The sequence below is a fragment of the Larus michahellis genome, chromosome 4 (genome assembly GCF_964199755.1).
Source record: "Larus michahellis chromosome 4, bLarMic1.1, whole genome shotgun sequence".
In the NCBI taxonomy this organism is placed as follows: Eukaryota; Metazoa; Chordata; class Aves; order Charadriiformes; family Laridae; genus Larus; species Larus michahellis.
Window position 1 is genome coordinate 68,572,048 of NC_133899.1, and position 19,018 is coordinate 68,591,065.

A 19,018-nucleotide genomic window follows, 5' to 3' on the forward strand; every position below is an offset into this window, starting at 1 on the left:
AATCCTGATGCTTGTAGTTGTTGGGCCTGTGTCACCCACTGTTGTCATACTTATGTCATTATGAGTTCCTCTTCCTGCTTTTGATGAACCTGAGCTATGTATAATATTGCAGTCTGTGCACCCTGTTGTTGCTCTTAGGCTGCAGCCTCATGTTTTAATCCGTAGTTTGCTACTGAGGACATTAGACTTTACCTTTTCCACTCTACAGAAAATTGATAAAATTTATAAATGGGACAGTCACAGGTGATACGAGTCTCTTCTGCCTAGGAACCATGCTCCCTCAGGGCCTTTATAGTGTTGATAATTTTGCCATCATTTCATCAAGGGGAACATACATTCCCCTTGACAACTTTCCCTGTTCTCCTTAATGGGTTGCATTGCATTTCTGCCCTGAAGTGGAGTCCTGCAGCTCTACCACCCCCTTTGCTGCCTTGGTTCAAACCTCTCTCAGAGGTCCTTTGTCATAGTACAGAAACAAAACATGTGGACTGTTTTATCTCCTTGCTTATGTAGTGCCCATCAACTGAGAGCGCTAGACGCTCCTCCATCCTCCTCCAGGGACTACTATATTTGGTAAATTATACTTAATCCCATCACGAGATTTCAATTTCCATCTAAATTAAATTAAAAAGCATGACTAGGTTTGATGCCTGCAAGCTGTTTCTCTTGTAAACACTATGACAGAAGGTGATTGAACTACGTAAAAACACCACCCAGAGTTTAACTGCTGGCTTAGGGAAATAATTATCACAGTAGTATCCACATGTACACATATATAAACACACACACACATATATATGTATGTATATATGTATATATTGCAACCTAATCTTCAGTCTCTTTTCATTGCTCAGCTAATTCAGCGTATTCCTGTCTGTGTGTTTAGATCTAACTGCTCATAACTACAGTCCTCCTCCCTCCCAGCTAACCAGGAGGAACCACCTCGTCAAGGAAATTAACATGCCTGTTGCATTTTGTGAAGTACTTTTTAGCTGGACAATTGTTCCAAAACCCAATCTTTATGTAACTCTATGTCAAATATACCCCACTAATACACACGAGCTGGCATTGTATGCATAAAAATAATGCTTATTCTTCCATTTCATCACATCCTGTATATATCTGCTTTTCACAAGAATGTCATAAAATGTGCTCAGTGCGTCTGTCCACTGTGAGTCTGGCAGAAAAGCAGGATGTCTGTGCTTCTGCTGCTGCTGCAGTTTTTTTAGTTTATGCTTTCCCTTTGTACACCTGAAATTGTAGAATTGTAAAGGCCGATTATTTCTCCCAACTCTTTCCACAGACTCCATAAATTCTATTAGGCCGTTGAGAAAAAAAGTCTCAGAGAGAAAAGCATAGCGTCTCTAAAGCAATTTGGAACTTGGCTGAATTACCTGCAGTAATAATCCATGTATTTATGAGTTTCTCAAATGACAGTTTCAGACCATGATAAACAGGAATCCAGCTAAAAGAAATATCCAGGTTCATTCCAGATCAATCATTTTTAAATCTAAAAACACAGAAGTGAATTTAACATTGATTGTTCCACTTGGGTTATGTTAATTTTTTGAATGTTCAGTAGCCTTGAATTGCCTGCCTCTAATCATGCACCTTTAACTCAACTTTAAATTCCGTACTTCCTGAATCCAGGCTTTCTTATATGTCAGTTTCCAGAGTGATGGGAATTAATGTTCATTCTTGATTACATCAACCATGTAATGATAGGAGAAATTTGCAGCATTCCATATTTCAGGAAAGTGTTGGCTACTCAGGAAACTGTTGTTTCCCAAGACTTTAGATTTATTTTTTTTTTACATAAGTATTTTTTTTTTCCTTCTGATTTATCCTCCTTCTCACTCCCTCTCTTGCTCTTCTTATAAGAAAACTTCATCATTACCTATTGACCTGTACAGGGGGGCTTCCACTCAGCTATGGAGATTTTAAAGTATTTAAAACTTTTATTATCGAACTCAAAACAAGGAGAGAATTATTTTCATGTTTGCTTATGGTGTGTTCCTGTAAGTATCATGTAATTCCCCATACCTCATTCTGATGAAAGCAAAACAATCTATTTCGTCTCGCCCTCACACGTACTTACCTGAAGATACAGTGTGCATGCATGTGTCTTTGTGTGTATGACAGAGAGAGAAAAGGAATTTGGAGCAAAGGTAATTTATTTTGGTAATTTATTTATTACTTGTTGAGGAATTTAATTTATTTTCAAAATGGCAAACCTGTATTTTGTTCCTTGGCTTCGATATGTTGTTGGGATAGGATGGCCCTTATACATATTGCTTTTGTAAATCTGTTTAGGCAAGTAAACTGAAGATCTTCTTTAACCTATGGATAACTAGTTCCAAAACAGTGTGTTTTGTTTGTTTCTGCAGCTATCTGCACAAGAACAAATACCTGGAAGTTATCAATGACGATGCATTTCTGGGAGTGCACAGTGGACCGACTCTACTGTGAGTAGGAGAAAATGAAGTAGAGAAAGCCTTAAAAACAATACTATTTTAGGTTGTAGTTTCTTTCCAACCATTATTAGCAGCAGAGCAGCAGGAATGAGAATGGCATGTTTACTAAAAGAATATCAGCAACAAAAGCTGTGCTTTAGGGAACCGATTTAAGAAATGCTTGCATCTTACATTAGAAATACTGTTCCTATCAATTTTTCTTCTGAAAGATTCTATACTATACTCTGTCTTATGAGCATACAACTGTAGTACAATTGTAATACAAACTAGGGATTCTAGTAGCACACGTGTAAAGGAAATTTAAACAGAGATGAGAAATAATTTTAGACAGATTATTCTGGTTACTTCTGGTGCTGTCTTTTCTTCTTTCTCGTGTAACTTGGGTTTCAGTCTGATTTTATAGTCCTCTGGAGAACTCTTCACTAAAATTAGGAATCACAATACCAAATGAAACAAACAACAAGTTTAAGAACTTTGAGAAGAATCATATTCCCTGATTCAAATCATCTAGCATGTAACATAGTGCATAGCACTGATCACTGGGAGAACTGAAGTGCTGGAAGTGGGATTCCCCCCTCCACTGCAAAACCAGATGGTACCAGCAGTGCTCACTGTGTGTAAAAATCACTTTCTGCTCTTCAGGAAAACAGCATATTTATATCAGAATAATGATGCATTGTTCACAGAAGGAATCCTAGTGGCTAGCTACAATAATGAAAAGATGCAGAAGACGACATTTTTCTCCCAGAATGTTTCCAACTCCAGAAAATCAGGCTAGCTACCAGCGACACAGCAATCTACAGAAGAAGTTGTAGTGGCCATAACCACTTTATGCTAAGAAGAGTTGTGTCCCTGCTGTGCAAAGCTGCAACAGACCTTTGATGGCAAGGTTGTCATCAAATCTCTGGTTCTCTCTGTCCCCTGCATTTCAAGTCAGATGCATTGCAAGGCCTGTGTGTGAATGGTAGCCTGTCTTCTGCTTCAGTCATCTAAATTACATTGTCTTGTGGGGTGAAGAGGAAGGATCCGGCTGAGGGCCCACCTTTCAGGGCCACATCATTCCTCCACATCACTCTCTACCACAGGTCCAGTGGAGCTACAAGCAGAATCCTTGGGAACAGGGTCTGAGACCAGTTCTAGGGAGTATCAGGTTTTCCTTTCACTGGCTTGAGCCACTCCTGTCACACTGAGGCGACATTTTGTCTGTTTCCTAAAGTCATCCTCACTTTCCCAGTGGCATCTGATGCGTCACCGGCTATCACGTTTTAGAACAGCTCAGAAAGCCAGAGTTGGGAAGCACTAATGCAGACATCCTCACAAGGACAGGCAGGCCGGCTCTTCCTCCCCTTCACTCACCACTCTCATTCTCATTCCTTTTCCCTCAGTAAAAAGCAGCTGCAGGACTATGTAGGTCAGTAGGGATAATGTTTTGTCACAACCTTCTTACCTCAAGTCTGGTGGCTCTGGCTGCCAGCTGGTGGGACATTCCACCCAGCACTTCTCTCCAGAGGGCCTGCAAAGGGAGTAAACTAGTCCAGGCCTCTTCATTCAAAGTTGCAAAGTCCATGGGATGCAGGTGTGTATGAGAAGAACAGGTGAAGGCAGTAATACACTTCACTGTGTCCCTCAAGATGCTGTCAAGGACTAGCATGCCTTTTTTTTTTTCTTCTTATCACTGAATCACCTGAGGGATAAACCTCAGTTGTGCCATGAGTGGCCAGATCCTGAGACAGCAGTGAAAAGGTACTGTTTTCTGACCATGTCTTAAAAGTTATACATTCTGGATAAGACAAGCACAGTCAAGGCCCTGGTCCACCATCAGGAGGAGGACTGGCCATCTAGGCAGAGCAAAAGAGAGGGTTCTGAAAGCAGAGGGCAACAAATCAGAAGGGAAGCCTGAAAAAGCTCACAAAGGGGCTGATAAACCTCCTGCTCAGGGAGCCTTTGTGGTGGCTGTTGCTCCTCTTCCTCCCTGCTAGGTGGATCACCTTCATTTCCACTATTTCTGCTTTCAGGAGGGCTCAGGCCAGCAACCCCTGAACTAAGATGGTCATTGTCGGAGAACTGCGACAGAGGCTGTGTTGGTGCTGATTAATCCTTTTTTATTAGTATTTGGCTAATAAGGTCTTTGTCTGAATATTGCACGTGGCACCAGAGAAGCCCTTTCTCATTTTGTTGATTTTTCAGTTGATGTAACTTTAGCTGGACACCGTATTTCCCTTACAATACTACTTTGTCACGATAAATACACAGTCTCAAAGCACACTGCACTCTCCTGTTACGTTTGGGGTCTCATATGGCTCACTGCAGGTCTTCCCTCTGAGGCTACAGGTGGCACTGTGGGTTGAAAAGCTCCTTCCTACGGATAGGAGAAGAAAAAACACTTGGGGATCTTAAAACTAAGGGAGGCGAGAGCTTGCAGCAGCACAGATTTTGACTCTTGGAGTTCTTGTAGGTATTTAAAGCACCAGTGTTGTTATGCTAGACAGGTGAACAAGTAATGACATGCTGCAAAGTGTTGTGGGGTAAACATATGCTATAATAATGTTGCCAGGTAAGTTCACTCAGCAAGGGCTAGCTTTGAGGTGTGTGAACTACACAGAGCCTCTTGGTTTAGGGGCTAGAGATGAATTCCTAGGACATGCATATGTAACTGTAAAGATCTTCCTTCTCACTCTGTGTTTTCAAGTTTGATTTCTCAAATTGCTTGAAATTTTTCTAATCTTCTATAATTATTGTACTAACCCAGCTGCCATTGATCCTTGGGACGTGTTTTCCATTTGCAGTCTAAAGAGACAGTTATCCATCTCCCATTAGAGTGTTATACTTCTATGGCCAACAATACTCCTAGTAGTATACTTAAAGAGAGATGTGGTACTATAGTGACACTACAGAGAGAGGTATTGCTTCTTAAAGGCAGAAGGCATAAAATGGCATGTAAGCAACAATAAATCAACAGTGATTAAAAAAGTCGGACTATTTCACATCATGATCCTTTGATTTGCTAGTCCTAAACCAAAGATCTTAGGAAGGTGTCATGGTTTAAGCCTGGCCTGCAGCTCAGCTCCACACAGCCACTTGCTCACCCCCTGCACCCAGTGGATGGGGGAGAGAACTGGAAGGGTAAAAGTGAGAAGACTCATGGGTTGAGATAAAGACAGTGTAATAACTAAAAGAAGGATGGGGGAAAAAAGCCAACAACGAGGGGGAAAAAAGCAAACCAAACCCAAGAAAAACAAGCGATGCAACAAAACCAATTGCTCCCCGCCAATCAAACAATGCCCAGCCAGTCCCCAAGCATTGGCAGCCCTGGCAAACTTCCACCTGGATTTTTTTGCTGAGCATGATGTGATATGATCTGGGATATCCCTTCGGTCAGCTGGGTCAGCTGTCTTGGCTGTGTCCCCTCCCAACGCCTTGTGCACCTCCATCCTGCTTGCTGGCAGGGCGGCGTGAGGAGCAGAAAAGGCCTTGACGCTGTATAAGTACTGCTCAGCAGTGCACTAAAACATCCCTGTGTTATCCACACTGTTTTCATTCACAAATCCAAAACATAGTGCCATATTATTAATTTTTCATTTAATTTCAATACAGTTTTAAAGCAGCTTTAGGGATTTCTGTTACCGTGGATAACCAGGAATTATTCCGCATGTGTGATGTAGGAAAGGTTTGTTATAAAGCGAGATACCTTCCAGGAACAATTTAGAGCAGAACCCTTCCACCTGAACAGATCTCTTAGTTGACCTTCAGGAACTAGAACTGTTTTAACAGGAACAAAATAGTTTTTGAAACTCCCACATATGCACTGCCTTAAGAAGGCTGAAATCAAAATGAATGAAAATTGAGCAGAACCTTACTATTTATTGTTGCATCATGTCAACGGCCATTAACATCTCCCATAGGAAACAGAATGGGCTTGCAATTGGTGCTTTATTACACACCCTCACTGTACCATCAAGACTAATATTAATGAGTTAATTATAGAGAGACCAGAGATTTGATAACTTGCATAATAGCCTGAAAAGTCTGACCAATACAGCCTCCTTCCATATCCCCCTTGGGTACTGTAAACAACTTGTCTTATTTTACTAAAAAATTTGTTAAGTAATTTTGGTTCAGGCATGAGGCTGTTTTTAGCTGGCATGGGAATTTGTGGACATCAGATCCTCCTTAAAAAGAAAGTTCTACTTAAAATACTGTTTCCTTTTGAAAATTAAATGTATCGAAAATGGTTGCCAGAAGATAAACATTCCTTTTGCTGGGGCAATGAATGGCATTGCTTACAGTGGGACCAGTACGAAAGGGGAGAAAAAAAAAAAAAAAAAGACTCTGTCTTGCCTCCTGACCAAGCTAACAGAACTCATCCTCTCTTGAGTTCCCTTTATGCACTCTTGAAATGAGATGAGAATTTATGGTTGATAGAATGTCTGCTCCACAGATCCATCATTTACTTTTTTTCTCCAATCAGGATTTCAGCAGCAACAGCAACTTAAAGGCTGAAATACTGACCTTAGATCCAACCTCATGGGGTAATTTTCTTCCGTTTTGGCTTTAAAAAAAACCCAAGAAAAACGATTTAACTACAAAGAATTGTGCTTGGCTATATGTGTGCTGTGTGAGTTTGGCCATGCTCTCAGACCACCTAGTTAGATGGTATATTTAAGTAGATATTAAAAAGTTAGGTAATTTTTTTTTTTTTAAATTGCAGTTTACAATAGCAGAGGAAGCGGAGAGTGTGATCACTGAATAGAGGAGATAATATGCCAGTAATTCTGATTCCTTTGTCACCGCTGTATGTTCAGATATATGTGGATGTATACATAGATTGCTCCCTTTAGAAAACTATTTTAACAGTATGACATTACATTGCTCTTCACCTGAAAATGAAATCTTGGCTAGGATTCAGCAACTCAGTGTACCGGATTTACTAAATGCACCAACAAGAGCTGCTGCCTAGAGCACAAGTACAGCAAAGTACAACAAAAATACAATCAGGCTCATTATTCAATTAGCTTCAGCAAAACATACAGTCCAAATTTAAAACATTACTGTTGCAAAAGATACACGTGATTAATTAATTATCTTTAGAAACAAGAAGTGCTCTTTAAAGCATCATTTCCCAATCTAGGAATGGGTCCTACCTGAGGAGGTTCTGTTCTGTTCCAGACACTGGGCACAAGTATGTCTTTGAGCAACAGGAGCACTCTGCATTCTGCTAATCAAATAATGCAAATCTGTAGAATTAAAGAATCTTTCACTATATAGAAATAATATCTGTAGTCTAAGTCCATCTGTTACATATTTTATGCTTTTTTATCTATTGTAGTATTGCAGTACTCAGAAATCTGTATATGATTAGGTAAAAATTCTCAATGGTACTATGACGCATTCAATCTTATTTTCTCAATTATCTGTCTTTTAAATTCTCATTATTACTGATTTCATACTGCAATTGCATGTTTCCAGCTATGAAAAAGATTAGTGACAAAAGCTATTATCCCTTATATCTAATTCTGAACTTCTGACTTCATAAAAACAATGAAGAATTAGACCAAAAAATAATAACCCAGAAAAAAAAAATCAAATTTGAGCAGCTAAATATCTGTTTAACACTTGTATCATATATGCAGTTGGTTCAGAAAACAACACCTCTTAAATCATAAGCTATGTTTTATTCCCACGTTCATCTGAAGCTCTCCAACATCTCCACAACTTTCAATCTAATATCTAATGTGTAAATTCCATGTAAGGTAAGCAACACCCTAGAAACGTCACAGGAGATTTATAAGAAAGCATGTGAGAGAAAAACAAAACAACTAACAAGCCACAATGTTAAAATTGCTTGAGTGCACTTTGGTTGCTGTTACTCTCCACAGTGTAGAGCTCTACATTACCACAGACAGACCACTTCCAGCACCCGAGCGAGCTCTAGACCACGGTTACTTAAATGCTGAAGTCTGGTCTGGATCTAGTCTAGAAGTGAATTTTGCTAAGACTTTACCATCATCCCGAACATTTGATGTCTCCCACAAGGAGTGTGACTGCCTAGTTTCGGTATCAGCCTTTGTAGGGTTTTGTCAAAGGCCTCGTGGAAGTCCCAGGAGACTCTGAGCAAAGAGAGGTTTGTAAGGCAGGACTTATTTTTACAAAAGCCTTTACCTGCTGACTTCCTCCAGGTATATCGTATCAGTTGATGACTCGCTTGCTGCCTTCCCACAGGGGTCTAAGTTACACACCTCTTTTACCAATTCAACTACTTCCTCCTTGAGTTGCTTCAGAACTTGTTGGTGAAAACCATCCAGTCCTTGTGACTCGTTATCATTCATTTCATCAGTTGAGGAGGCCTAGCCTCCTTTATAGCCACTTCAATTCAAGGCAGATCCTCTTGACAAGTCTATCAGACATCTTACTTATCAATATTATTAGATATTAATGAGGCTGACATAACTGCAGTCAGTTCCCATTTTTCTGAGCAGCCCAAAATGAAGACTGATCGTACAATGACACAGAATGCAGACATAGATGCTATAGTCTGGCAGACTCCAACTACTTGGATTGACATTGCTCTGAAGATCAGTAATTATTATTTAAAACCTTTTCAATCCTACGCTTTCTAGTTTGAAGACAGCTACTATACTGCTTGAAGTAGACTGTGAAACTGAGTAGATAATCATCAAGACTGGATTTGTAAGGTAAAAAAATCCCTGTCAATCCCACACTTTCTTCTGGCCAGTTGACACACACTTATGTCACTAACAGAGTGTGGGCCTATGTAGGGTAATTAAGAAGTTATCTTCCACTGGGAGACAAATTACCACTTATCACCAGACCCCCAGGAGGCTTTTCCATTTGCAATAGCTGCGGTACACAGAGTTCACAAGACCTCTTTGTGGCAGACATCATGGCAGCAGTTTTAGGGATTTCCCAAACTGGGGATTTTGGATGCTTTCAAACTTCTGAGCCATTGTGCTTGATATGGCCCATGTATGGGACCAACCATCTGTTGTTAGCCCTGCAACAGGATTAATCCTAAATCAACTAGGTCTTCAAGGCAGCTGTGCCTGTGTCTTCTCCCCAAGCACCCCAGTTTAAAACAGGCAGAGTTTTTGAAAATAAAACCTGCAATGCCTAACTGCTTGAGTACACACCCATATACACATACATAAAAGAATTCAAAGGGTTCAGTAAGATAGAACAGAAATGACATAGTCTTATAACTAATTCTTCCAAGCCCTTTCTTCTCACTGAACAGATCTTTCTTTCAGGCTTTTTAAAATCACTTGATAACACTCTTTGAGTTGCCACAGACTTTGCGCATTCTCCTCTGCTCCCCGGGGAAATCGTTTCGCCCACCTGAGCCCCGGGCTGGCGGCTCCCTTCTGCTCAAAGCTCTCCAGGAGCTGCAGCTCCCTCCCCTGCACATCCAGGGCCCTGGAGAGGCTCCTCTCCACAGCTGTTCCCAAGGCACAAGCCCTTGTCCCCCAGGATGTTCCTCCTGATCCAGTCATTTCTGATGGGAATGTGACACAACTGTGAAAAAAAACCCAAACCAAAAAGGCATATTGTCCTTGTTACCTTGTTATTTGGCCTGCGCACTGAAGCACGGCACTGACTTTCACAATTTAATGATGGAATTTTGTGGAAAGATTATAGCTTTTCTCATTTTTAAGTCTCGTCTCACATTCTTAGGTGCCCCAAAACTCATCTCACAAGAGTGAATAACCATTCCCAGTCACCTTCTTTACAATATGCATGGCATATATAGTCTCCTAGTGCTTCCAGTCCTAGCTTTTCCCAAAAGTTCTTACCTACTCTTTATTACTTCATATATAAACAATTGGAATCTTTCAATCATCCTTGCTGTAGCTTTCTGCGCTCTTATAGTCTTCATAGTATTATAGTATTTAAGATGCAGTTATATTAGATTTATAAAGGGAAGGTTTTCTGTTCTATTTTCTATTTCTTTCCTAAGGATTCTTAGAATTTTATTTGCCTTCAACATTACTAAGTAGCACTGACCTGACATCTGCAGAGAGGACTCCAAGATCTTTCCGGCATGCTAGGTAAATTAGACCCCATTGTCATCCATGTACAGTTAAGATTGCTTTTTCTTAATGCACTTTACATTCATCAATATTGAATCATGTAAATTATTTTACTGCTCAGTCACTTAGTATTGCAGGATCCTTCTGTTTCTTTAGACAATCAGTTTTAGCTTTCACTACCTTGTATTATTTTGTGTCGGAAAGAAGCTTTGTTGCAGCTACTCTCATTCTCTTTCCAGACTGTTTGTGGACATTTCAGTAGTACCAGCGCTAGCACACCCTCTGTGGGCCTCTGCTGCAATGATGTGTATATTCAGATAGATACCAGTTCATTTTCCGTTCTTCGTTAGCATGAAAACTTATGATCTGTTCCCAGGCTTTTCCCCAAATCTTTCATTTTTTTAATTAAAGGGGAGCCATTCCCCTTGTCACATAACAGATGAGTTACCTCAACAGCCCTTGATATCTGATTTTGTCAAGGCTTTTCAGAAATCCCAGTTTGTTGTGCAAACAGGATCATCTTTCTCCATATGCTTCTGCCAGAACATCCTCAAAAAACTCCCAAGAGTTTGTGAGGTGTCATTTCCCTTCCAAAAAGTCTTAGCACCTCCCATCACACAGCATTTAACCATGTTCCCTTCCTGCAGGTAGCTGCCACCACCATGAGGACTTGATGGAGACCCATGGGGGTTGCTGAAAGGCCAGCCTTGTCTTGGTAAGATCTAGTCTCAGATCTAGTTTACCAAGATGTTTTGCTTCAGAAGGAAAGCTCTATAAAATGAGAAAATTGGTGAAAACCAAAAAGGAGCAGGCCACTAAGTTGATTAAGGGACTGGAGCATCTGTCATAACAGGATAGGTGGAGAGAGTTGGAAACGTTTAGTCTGGAGAAGAGTCAAGGGAATCTTATTAATGTGTATAAATACTTGGGGGGGTGGGTAGGGGATGGAACTGGGAAGACGGAGCCAGGGTCTCCTCAGTGGTGTCCAGTGACAGGACAAGAGGCAACAGGCACAAACTGAAATACAGGGAAGTCCACTGCAACATAAGAAAAAACTTCTTTACTGTGAGGGTGGTCAAATGCTGGAATACGTTGCCTAGAGAGGCTGTGGAGTCTCCGATCCTGGAGACACTGAGAAGTTAACAGGACACAGCTCTGAGCAACCTGGTCCAGGTGACCCTGCTTTGATCAGGGAGATCAAACTGGACGACCTGGAAGTTCAACTATTCTGTGATTCTTTAAAAGATAAAATGATAGCAGGCAGCATTCAGAATCTTCTAAGATCCAATTCAGGGGCTTGGTAGAAACATATACTACCTATCAAAAAGGACTCCAGAAGAACAAAAAAGAGGTTTATGTGGTTGAAATCAACTATATTGATATATTCCAATATGTATGATAGCAAAGAAGCTATTAGAAGTAAAAAAGCCCTCCTACAGAAAGGGGAAGCAATTTCCAAGTCAATTTAAAAACGAATACAAGCAAATTGAAAGGAAAAAAAAAACACAAGAGAGCAAAATCAAGTGTTTTTGAAGCAATTTTTTTAAAGCATAAAATTAGTAATAATCTTCTTTTAGGTGCAAGAAATGAGCCAGTGGGTGAAAGTTCTAGAGAGATAAGAACAGCACTCTTGGGAAACATTGTATAGAATCATAGAATCGTCTAGGTTGGAAGGGACCTTTAAGATCATTAAATCCAACCATTAATCTAACACTGACAAAACCATCACTAAACCATGTCCCTAAGTACCACGTCTACATGTCTTTTAAATACCTCCAGGGATGGTGATTCAACCAATTCCCTGGGCAGCCTGTTCAAATCTTTGATAACCCTTTCTGTGAAGAAATTTTTTATCCACCCTAAACCTCCCCTGCTGTAACTTGTGGTCTTTTCCTCTTGTCCTGTCGCTTGTTACTTGGGAGAAAAGACTGACCCCCACCTCGCTACAAACTCCTTTCAGGTAGTTGTAGAGAGCGAGAAGGTCTCCCCTCAGCCTCCTTTTCTCCAGGCTAAGCAATCGCAGCTCCCTCAGCCGCTCCTCGTAAGACTCGTGTTCCAGACCCCTCACCAGCTTTGTTGCCCTTCTCTGGACACGCCCCTGAACCTCAATGTCTTTCTTCTAGTGAGGGGCCCAAAACTGAAGACAGTATTCAAGGTGTAGCCTCACCAGTGCCGAGTACAGGGGGACAATCACTTCCCGAGTCCTTCTATCTACACTATTCCTGATACAGGCCAGGATGCTCTTGGCCTTCTAGGCCACCTGGGCACACTGCTGGCTCATATTCAGCCAGCTGTCAGCCAGCATCCCCAGATCCTCTTCCACTGGGCATCTGTCCAGCCACACTTCCCCAAGCCTGTAGCGCTGCATGGGGTTGTTGTGACGCAAGTGCAGGACCCAACACTTGGCCTTGTTGAACCTCATACAGTTAGGCTGGCCCATCAATCCAGCCTGTCCAGGTCACTCTGCAAAGCCTTTCTACCCTCAAGCTGATTAACACTCCTGCCCGACTTGGTGTCATCTGCAAACTTACTGAGGTTGCACTCGATCCCCTTGTCCAGGTCATTGACAAACAGAACTGGCCCCAATACAGAGCCCTGGGGAACACCACTTGTGACCAGCCGCCAACTGGATTTAAGTCCATTTACCACAACTCTTTGCTGTGGCGAACAGAAAAAAAGTGGAATTATTTATTATTAGGGTGTTCACGATGAAAGTGCTCAAACAATATTCCTACACTAGAACCTTTTTTACAGGCTTACTTCTTTACAGAGTATAACTCTGAGAAAATATCTTGACTTCAAGAGTCAGTAGAATAGGTTTTAGGGCAAAGCAAAAAATGAGTGGAAAGCACTAGCAGGACCAGATGACATTCACCTGGCAGTTCTCACTGTGCAATGTATCTGCTGAGGTGGAGTCAGTACCAGAGAAATAGAAAGCAGAAAACATAATACTAAATTTTCTGGGAGTTTCAGGATGGACTAAGATAGAAGATTTCAATTTCAGTTTATAAAGAACATTGTTTTAGTAATTACAATGCTTTCTATTGAAATATCCCAATAGGTTACAAAGAGTCTAAAGGAAAATAGCTCTTCCAATGGAAGATGTGATTTCTTTAAAGAATTTTTAAAACTTTGGTTTTGCATATGCATTTGTATCTGGTTTGCTTTAAAGGTGTAATTGTAAAAGTCCTGATATTTCTTTATTATCCACATTCTGCACTATGAGACATTAAAGACAAGAACTTTAAAATGCAGGGAAAATCACGGGAGGAATCCATACCCTACTTGAATTTGAATGGCAGCAGAACCTAGCAAAGTGATAGGATATCCCCACCTCCTCTGGATTTGATTTTTGCTGTAGAGTTCTATGAAACTCCTAAATTACTGTGAGAATCTAAAAAAAAATCTGATCCAGTTGCTGGATAGTCTGATGTTTGTCTTTTGCTTCATTTTCCTAGGGATGTCTCCAGAACAGCCATTGTTAACCTTCCGGCCAAAGGATTGGAAAACCTTAAAGAACTAATGGCCAAAAATACATGGACTTTAAAGAAATTACCAGCTGTAAAGATATTTCTTCAGCTAATGCGAGCTGACTTATCATATCCAAGTCACTGCTGTGCTTTCAAGAGCTGGAAAAAAAACAGTGGGTGAGTTTCACTGACATACATTCAATTTTAAAGTATGTAAGTGAAGACAACTTTTTAGTATTAATAGAAAATTACATCTGTTGGCGTTTTTGTGACCATTTCTTCTAGGTATAGAGGACATTCTTTGAAACAGAGATTACAATTTCAAACTGAAAGAAGAAAGAATTTTTGATATAACAATTTGTAACACCTTTTGCAACAGCTCCTCCTTTTGTTGAGCCCAGAATTAAAGTGAAAAAAAAAGGGTAATGTGCTACATAATACAGAATGTGCTGTAGCAAGGACTGGAAAAAGAAGTTTTGGAGGGGTTATAGCCTCATATCTCATACGTTTGCTAACTGAAAAGCTCAGAATAAATGATTCTGTAATAACATTGTACACAGATTATTTCAAATTCCATTTCAGCAGGATTTCTGGCCTCCCATCAGAACAGGTGCTGATAGCTTTTGGAAAGAAGAAAATACATTTATAGATGTCCTGAAGCAACACAGCAACTCATCTGCTGCAAGGAGGGAGGGGCGATGACTTACTGTGATTAGCAGCAGAATTTTACCACAGAATGCAAATCCATTGTAAATTTCTCTAAAGTTTGATAAAGTTTAGAGAATTCTCATCCAGGCCAGCCCCCGATTTAGGAAGACAGCTCCAGTCTTCGGTATGGCAGTATTTTTGACTGGAATGCATAGTATATTAAAAACATGCTATGACAAGTATATGAATTATTCAATAATAATCTCACAGAGCAATAACATTCACAATTACAGTGGACTGGGAAAGTGAGGACACAAATAAAACTGAGGAGTGGAGAGATTAATAACCTGTGCAGGAAGAACGTGCAGAAAGAACCCAGCCAAATCTAATGACTGAAATAAACACGTATTATTAGTAGAGACGAAAACTTCTCAGAGAGAATTGTATGCAACCTCAAATTGTAAGCAATCTCGAATTCTACACACTTGGAAATGAGAAATGCTAAAGGTTATGTGACAGTGGATCACAGTGATCAAAAAAATTTGATGCCAAATTGCACTTTTTTTATTATTAAAAAAGGATGAACAATTTTTTACTACACATACAGGTGCATCACACTAAGAGGTACAGAATTCCCAACCACTACACTGCTAGTTAGCTGTAAAGCACCTACAGGAAATACACAGAATAGAAATTAAAATGATGGAAATTCTGGGAGAAATTGATTTGTAAGCAAAAATGAAAAGGAAAATAATACTGTGTGTATTATCTAAGAAGTTACAAACAGCAGATAAAAGTCTTGTTACCTACTACGAAAGCAAATCCCAAGAAGGAAGAGGGATTGCGGATGCTGAACAAACCAAATTACTACTGGGGATAGCTGATAACAACAGAGAAAGAAAAAATATAGTTTAAAAAAAAGACCAGGAATACTCAAGTTTATTGTTCACTATACGCTCTGTTAACAAAAATATATCCAATCATGTTCTTATAGCTATGTTTTCATTCATGGTGATTTGCTTTTGAAGTGTTCCCTTTGTTTACTTGCTGCGCTCCAGTCAGACCATAAAGACCAGCAGTGATTTCCCCCTCTGCTCTTTCAGAATCCTGGAGTATCTGACATGTAACCAGAGCAGCAGTCACAGCTTTCGTAAGAGAAGATCAGTCAAAACTCTCAGCAGTCCATTTTACAAAGATTATGCAGAAGAATACACAGACCACACCGACACTGTGTATGACAAAAACACCAAGTTCATGAATTTTCATGAAAATTCCCATTATTACATTTTTTTGGAAGAGCACGGAGAAGGAAATCTTGGGTTTGGCCAAGAGCTCAAGAACCCTCAAATGGAAGATGTCCAGACCTTTGACAGTCATTATGACTATCCTGTCTGCGGAGGCAATGAAGATGTAATATGCACTCCAGAGCCTGATGAGTTTAATCCTTGTGAGGATATAATGGGATATCAGTTTCTGAGGATTGTGGTGTGGTTTGTGAACCTGCTGGCCATCCTAGGTAACATTTTTGTCCTTTTCATCCTTCTCACCAGCCATTATAAACTGACTGTACCACGCTTTCTGATGTGTAACTTGGCCTTTGCAGATTTTTGCATGGGGTTGTACCTCCTCCTGATCGCTTCTGTGGACCTCCACACCAGGTCAGAGTATTATAACCACGCTATAGAGTGGCAGACTGGGCCTGGCTGCAACACAGCTGGCTTTTTCACAGTCTTTGCTAGTGAACTTTCTGTATACACACTGACTGTGATCACCCTGGAGCGCTGGTACGCCATCACTTTTGCCATGCGCCCAGATCGAAAGATTCGCCTCCGGCATGCCTTGGTTATCATGCTGGGAGGGTGGCTCTCGTGCTTTCTTCTTGCCCTTTTGCCGCTGGTTGGTGTCAGCAGCTATAGCAAAGTCAGCATCTGCTTGCCTATGGACACTGAAACACCGGTGGCTGAAGCCTACGTTGTCTTCGTTTTAATATGTAACATCATTGCTTTTGTCATCATTTGTGCCTGCTACGTAAAAATCTATGTAACTGTGCGAAACCCTCAGTACAAGTCAGGGGACAAAGACACCAAAATTGCCAAGCGGATGGCTGTGTTGATTTTCACTGACTTTCTGTGCATGGCTCCCATCTCTTTCCATGCTTTATCTGCCATTATGAACAAACCACTGATAACTGTCACCAATTCCAAGATTTTGCTGGTACTCTTCTATCCACTCAATTCTTGTGCCAACCCCTTTCTTTATGCTATTTTCACCAAAGCTTTCCGAAGAGATGTGTTTATCCTACTAAGCAAGTTTGGCATATGCGAGCATCAGGCTCAAGTCTACAGAGGTCAGACAATCTCAGCCAAAAACAGCAGCGGCTTTTACGGGCAGAGAATCAGCCGAGCGATAGGTCCGATTCCTACAAGGATTCAAGACGCAGCCAACGATTACCTTCCTGCCGTGACAATGCAGAACCAAATTCTCATGGAAGAATGCAAGCAAACTGAGCTATAACATCTCAAAGTCTCACAGCCACAATCTGGTCAAGTGGTGGTTGTCCATACAGTGAATCAAGTAAGAAGAGAACATATTCTCCGTATCTATTTCCCTAGCCTATCCTTTGTGATGTCTGAAAGTACCTTCAGAATGGTCTTCTTTTAGACAAGTCACTCATTTGAACCTCATCTCACACTTTTATCAGCGCAGGACAGAAAAATATTGTTCTCATGATAACGCTGGAAGTAAATGTGAATGCTCTAAGTAGGAAAATTAATACATATAAACTCAGCAAATATGAAATATACTCTCATCTAAAAAATTTAAGGAAGCAGGAGACTAAGTATAAAACTTGGTGGTACTTGTATGACTAAAAAAAGAACATAAAGTTTTATAATTAAAACAAGATTAAAAAGATACTAAAGGCTGAAGTTCTCAATTGCCAACCGCCTATGTGTCAAAAAGTTCAAATGGTTTTCTAATAGCGAATTTCTAAAACTTCCACTAGAGCCTAAAATGGAACATACTCCTTCTGCTTCTGCCATCCTGACCTAAAACGAAGCTAATCTTTTGTTTGCGGTTCTTGGTTTAGTTGAGTGAGATGGGAAAAAAAGGTCTCTTCATGTTGCCTTTGTAGCAGTAAAAGGCAAATGACATTGATTTTGCGGCTGTTCATGATAACTGGTAAGAAACATGAGGGCATTTGTCTTTGTGTGCTGCAAAAATTCACAGAACCACAGAATGGGAGGGGTTGGAAGGGAGCTTTGGAGATCACCCAACCCCCCTCCCAAAGCAGATTCACCAAGAGCAGGTTGCACAGGATCGCATTCAGGTGGGTTTTTCTTTCCAGAGAAGACTCCACAACCTCCCTGGACAGCCTGTTCCAGTGCTCTGGCACCCTCAAAGTAAAGAAGTTTTTCCTCACATTCAGATGACATTTTGTGTGTTCCAGTTTGTGCCCATTGTCCCTTCTCCTGTCGCTGGGCACCACTGAAAAGAGTCTGGCTCCATCCTCTTGACACTCACACTTTAGATCTTTATAAGCATTGATGAGGTCCCCTCTCAGTCTTCTCTTCTCAGGGCTAAACAGACCCAGGTTTCCCAGCCTTTCCTCGTAAGAGAGATGGTCCAGTCCCCTGGTCATCTTCGTAGCTCTCTGCTGGACTCTCTCCAGTAGTTCCTTGTCTTTCTTGAACTAGGGAGCCCAAAACTGGACACAGTACTCCAGATGTGGCCTCACTAGGGCAGAGTAGAGGGGGAGGATGACCTCCTTCAACCTGCTGGCCACACCCTTTTTAATGCACCCCAGGAAACCATTGGCCTTCTTGGCCACAAGGGCACATTGCTGGCTCATGGTCATCCTGTTGTCCACCAGGAGTCCCAGGTCCCTCTCTGCAGAGCTGCTTTCCAGCAGGTCAGCCCCCAACCTGTACCGGTGCATGGGGTTATTCCTCCCAAGGTGCAGGACCCTACACTTGCCCTTGTTGAACTTCATTAGGTTCCTCTCCACCCAACTCTCTAGCCTGTCCAGGTCTTGCTGGATGGTGGCACAGCCTTCTGGTACGTCAGCCACTCCTCCCACTTTTGTATCATCCACAAACTTGCTGAGCGTAAACTCTGTCCCCTCACCCAGGTCATTGATGAATATGTTGAATGAGACCGGACCCAGTACTGACCCCTGGGTACACTGCTAGTTACAGGCCTCCAACTGGACTCTGTGCTGCTGATCACAGCCCTCTGAGCTCTGCCATGCAGGCAGTTCTCAATCCACCTCACTGTCTACTCATCTAACCCACACTTCCTAAACGTACCTATGAGGATGTTATGTGAGACAGTGTCAAAAGGCCTGCTGAAGTCAAGGTAGACAACATCCACTGCTCTCACC

At 41.2% G+C, this 19,018-nt stretch overlaps 1 protein-coding gene across 1 annotated transcript in view; it reads left to right on the forward strand.

Moving 5' to 3' along the window:
• Nucleotides 1-17,499, forward strand: part of TSHR (thyroid stimulating hormone receptor) — a 71,877-nt gene extending 54,378 nt beyond the window's left edge. Inside the window, exons 8-10 of the mRNA XM_074582452.1 lie at nucleotides 2,388-2,465; nucleotides 13,978-14,166; nucleotides 15,741-17,499. Of these exons, the coding sequence (XP_074438553.1) occupies nucleotides 2,388-2,465; nucleotides 13,978-14,166; nucleotides 15,741-17,151 (1,678 nt within the window). The 3' untranslated portion in view covers nucleotides 17,152-17,499. The remainder of the gene's footprint in view (nucleotides 1-2,387; nucleotides 2,466-13,977; nucleotides 14,167-15,740) is intronic.
• The last annotated feature ends 1,519 nt before the right edge of the window (nucleotides 17,500-19,018 follow it).